This window comes from Diaphorina citri, unplaced genomic scaffold, assembly GCF_000475195.1.
Source record: "Diaphorina citri unplaced genomic scaffold, Diaci psyllid genome assembly version 1.1 scaffold4968, whole genome shotgun sequence".
Classification (NCBI taxonomy): domain Eukaryota; kingdom Metazoa; phylum Arthropoda; class Insecta; order Hemiptera; family Psyllidae; genus Diaphorina; species Diaphorina citri.
The window spans coordinates 1-4559 of NW_007382351.1; the positions used below are offsets into that span (position 1 = coordinate 1).

Below are 4559 nucleotides of genomic sequence, written 5' to 3' on the forward strand. Positions count from 1 at the left end.
ACTGAGTTTAGGCTGTAGTCTCAACTTACCGGTGACTATTTTGTAAGCTTCGCCCCAGGTATTGTCGTCAATCTGTTCACACAGTTCTCTCCATTTGTCCTCGATGGATTTTCTTATTGCTGCGCGCAGTTCTTTCCTGTTAGCTTTGTACGTTTGAGCGATGGTTTCCCGTTCACTCTCCGATACGCGACTACAGGCGTTCGCGCGACACAATTTTCTTTTGTTCCGAATGCATTTCTGGCGCAACTCAGCTATGTTTCTAGTCCACCAATAGACCGCTTTTCTGTTTGGGTGCTGACTACTTTTTCGGGTGAAAATCTCATCGCATGTCTTGGTCAGGGTTTCTAGACACACCTCTGCAGCAGTGGGTTTATTTTCCAGTTCCTGAAAGAGTCGCCTCTTAAACTCTTCATACTTACACTCATTAGTTCTCCATCCTCTGGATTTAGTAGTGCTCCGACCTTGGGGTTCCGGAGAAGAATGTCTCATGTCTATTTCAAACATAATGAATTGATGTGGGCTCAGGCACTCATCGTCCAGAACTTCCCAATGCGTCACATGTTCGAAGGTATTGGACGAACACATCGTGATATCAATAAAAGACGAGCTGTTGTTTCGGATGAAGGTAGGCTTTAATCCATCGTTCAAGACTTCTAGTTCTAGCTCCGCCATCCATTCTGCAAGCATAATACCCCTCTGGCAATCAAAAGGAGATCCCCAAAGTGAGGATTTAGAGTTGAAGTCTCCACCTATCACCAAATGTGTTTTTGACTGGTGACTGAGGATGCTAACTTTTAAAGCGTTCAAATGGTCTTCGAAATCTGTCAGACTGAGCTTATTTGGGGAGTAGTAGCATCCGTAGATGGTTAGGTCTCCGGTTTCTACCCATACAAAGCAGTCTCCTGAACCTTGTTTTTGGACTTGGGTTCTTGCGTTTAAGACGCGTATGGCTACACTACAAGATTCGTTATAGAACCACTGGTTGTTTTTCGTAAATTTGATGTTGGGTTCACTTACAATAGCAAGGTCAAGGTCATGTTCCTGCGCTGCTCTCAGGACTAGTCGCTGGGAGTCAGCTGACGTGTCGCAGTTGCATTGGAGGACTCGCATCATGAAGGTGTAAGTATTTGAACCTGATCTATTTGGTCACTGGGCTCATTAATGGGCCAGAATCCTTGTCTGCTCTGTCCTATTTTCTTTTTCTCTCTTTCAGCGTTCACCAAGCTTCGATAGAAATCGCATTTCATACTACCCATCGAGTGTCCTGCCTGCTTACACTCACGACAGAAAGGTTCATGCGTGCAGTCTTTAGCTATATGACCGGATTGGTTGCACTTGACGCAGTTGTTCAGGTCACTCTCACTCACTGTGCAGTCTTTCGCGACATGACCGTGTCCATAACATTTGAAGCATCTAGTGGGCGTGATGATTTCATGAACCCGACAGATGACCCATCCTATTCTCAGCTTGCCATCTTTTATGAGTTTTGCAGCGTCATCTTTTTTCAAACCTACAGTGGCGGTTTTAGAGCTACCTCTATAATTTGCTTTTAAAGTATGTAGTTTGACACTGTTTTTCCCTTCTTCCGAGACAATTGCTTTCTTGACTGCCTCTTCCACTTCCAGTGCTGTGGTAGCCGTGTCCATATCTCGAATAACTATCACTTGCTTCATGTCTCCGGGGTCTATCATTTTCGCTTCCCCTTCTAGAATTTCATTTACTTTTGCTCTTAGGTTTGCCACAGCACCAGTCTTGGTTTCTTTAATGGTTAAACGAACATTTCCACTTTTCGATTTCTGAATGGATTTCACAACAACTCCAACTTCTTCGATATCCACACTATTCTTCATTTTGGACACCACCTGGGCGTAACTATGTTCACTAGTCTTATCTGATATCATTACATTTACCGTATTCCATGATTTATTCTGTTTTTGTTTCCTAGGTGTCTTGTTCTGGGAGCTCTGTTGTTTTTGTTTCATCTTACTCCCTCCAGCTGTCGGTGTCTGTGAATTTCCTTCACTTACTATCTTCGCTAAGGTCTTCAGTTGATTTTTTCTGGTTGCTATGATAATGTCGTCAGTTCGGCCACCTAAGGTGAATTCAGCAAGTTTTCTGAGTCGCGTAGGTTCTAAATTTATCAGTGGCGCCAGCACCAGTTTGTGAGTCATTTCATTTATGTTGTTCTTCTTATTCTTGAATTCTTCAAATATTACTTCCTCAGTAAGGTCTGCTGCTGCACCATTCACCTCTATGTCACCCAGGTAGAGTAAGTGTAGTGCTGAATTACATTCCAGTTTCTCGTTTTCTTCATCCCGTTCCATCATGATAGTATTGCTTGTTTTTAGGGTTGTAATCTTTCCTTCTTTGAGTTTTAGTTTGTCCATGGTGTCCTTCATCCCGGTTCTGTTATCCACCAAAGTTTTGACAGCATGACTTGCTATTGCTTTCTTGTCAACTAGTAATAGAAGATTTCGGTTGTTTTCTGTCTCAAATGGATTGAGCTCCTCAAGCTTTGTTATCTTGTAACTTTTGCTGCTCCAGTAAGTGTTACGTATCTGTCGGAATTGAACATAGCTTCCATCATCAGGGATGGTTATCTCCTCCGCTCTCAGGTCTTGGTTGTTTTCCTTACTTTCTTCTTCGATTTGTGCGGCGCTCTTCGCTGTTTTTAACCAGTCGATGATGTGAACTTCTTCTATTACTTTCTTCAGGTCAGACATGATGTTATAACATTCCCTTATTTCCCTTTTCGGCTTGAAGGGTGGCGCGATTGCTTGTTGCAGCTTATTAACTTCATCCATCATTCTTAGCAGGGTTCTGCTCAAAGTTTCAGCTTTCCCGTCAATGAATGAACCCATTTCTTCAGTCGCGATCTTCTTTTCGCTTCCACCAATGGTGTCAGCGTCACCATGTCTTTCTAACGGATCTTCTGCTTTTCGTTTTGTGCTTTCATTTGCTCGGTTGCCTCTCAACAGCATAGCAGCTGTTGATTTATCTAGAGCTGGCAGGGAGCTTGACCTTTCTTTGTGAGGCGATCTGCTAATTCTCCTGCTTCTTGTCAAAAAGTCCAGGGATGCACCGACGTCTATCGATATGTTCTGATTCCATTGCATTTCATTTGACGTGGACTGTGCACTCATAGTAAATGTGCAGTCGTTGCCCACGAGAGGTGTAGGTTGGGTGCTCTGATTAGAGCTTGGGTCCACCTCCATGTCACTATCTGTCTTTTCATATTGTGTTGGATAAGCCTGAGAATTCGCCCCCCCAGAATCCATGGGCGAGGACATGGTCGTTACCATGCCACGGGATTCAGGGTCTATGCCCCTACCCGTCTGGGGTAATATATTTTCATTACCAGACATTTTTTCCATGACTCGGTTTTCTGTTGGGGTGACCTTCCCCTAGGTTTTCTGTCGGGGTTCTCTCCCTTATCCTATGGGGGTTACGCTCACCTTCACCCGCTAGGATGCGGGGTTTGTAGTTTGTGTTCATGTGTTGTCCTGTTGAAGCACACTGAGTTCTGGGACGTAACGGGAACAAGTTACCAACCAGTGATCACCAACTACTTGCTGGGGGGCCTGGAGGCGCCACTCCCCATTAACTGATAAATCAGTTACCCCTGGGCGGACTGTTAAAGAATCGGTTTATCGTCCTACAGCGCAGACGGAAAGAGTCTGTTGTTTCTTACCGCACAAGCTATGTTCGAATTAGCTGAAAAACCAACACATCCTGCGCAAGAGAGAAATACAGACTCTGTGTTTCAAGAATGCTTTTACACCATCAACTCAGGTGGGCTAGGGCCGTGGAGGGGCCAATCTCCAAATATGAGCTTGGAACCACGAGTCCATCATCTTCATGTCAATTTGACATGCAGATAACCAACTTGATGTTCCAACTTCATACCCCGTCGGGTGTCTTTTCTCTCTCTCTGTGAACTCACACACGACCCTGTAAACTTTCACCCCATCGTGTTTGACTCAAAATAGTTTGATAGAACTAGTTCTCCCTTGCCTTAGAGTAAGTTCTAATTTTTTATTGTTACCTTTAGACTAATTTTTATAATTTGTCCTTTTAGATGTACCCTACCGACAAAGTTATTGAAGACATTAGTGTATAATTCAATATTTAAGTTTATTGATGTCAAGGAAAAAGTGCAAATGAAGATTAGTTTTGTTTAGAGAATGAATTGAATGCATTAATCATAGGTATCAGTAATAGTATTATGATAGATATTAATATAACAATCATCTTGTTCCCTTCCTTCTTTATACTGTCTGTCTGAAACTTCTCGTCCTGATGTCAAACAAATACAACTTTTAGTCAAAACTCGAGACATCTTTTATACGATGCCGAAACCGTATACGAGTTATTCAGTATTCTGCTCGTAAGGTGAAGTAACAGGTGTATTTTGACGTCTGGAATCACACAACTTTAAGAACTTAAATTATCATGTGCGCGACAATGTTCTCTCATTTTGACAGATCAGAAAATAACGTCACTTATGACTTTTGGTTAATGATCAATATTTTGTTAATTGATCCGAGCGCGCCAGTTTA

The 4559-nt window shown here is 42.8% G+C and overlaps 1 protein-coding gene across 1 annotated transcript; it reads right to left on the reverse strand.

The window, feature by feature from the left end:
• Positions 1-965: 965 nt before the first annotated feature.
• Positions 966-3909, reverse strand: LOC113472344. The gene has a single exon (XM_026832056.1). It carries the CDS (start codon positions 3372-3374, stop codon positions 1110-1112), a length of 2265 nt encoding a protein of 754 aa, XP_026687857.1. The 5' UTR covers positions 3375-3909; the 3' UTR covers positions 966-1109.
• Between the last annotated feature and the right edge of the window lie 650 nt (positions 3910-4559).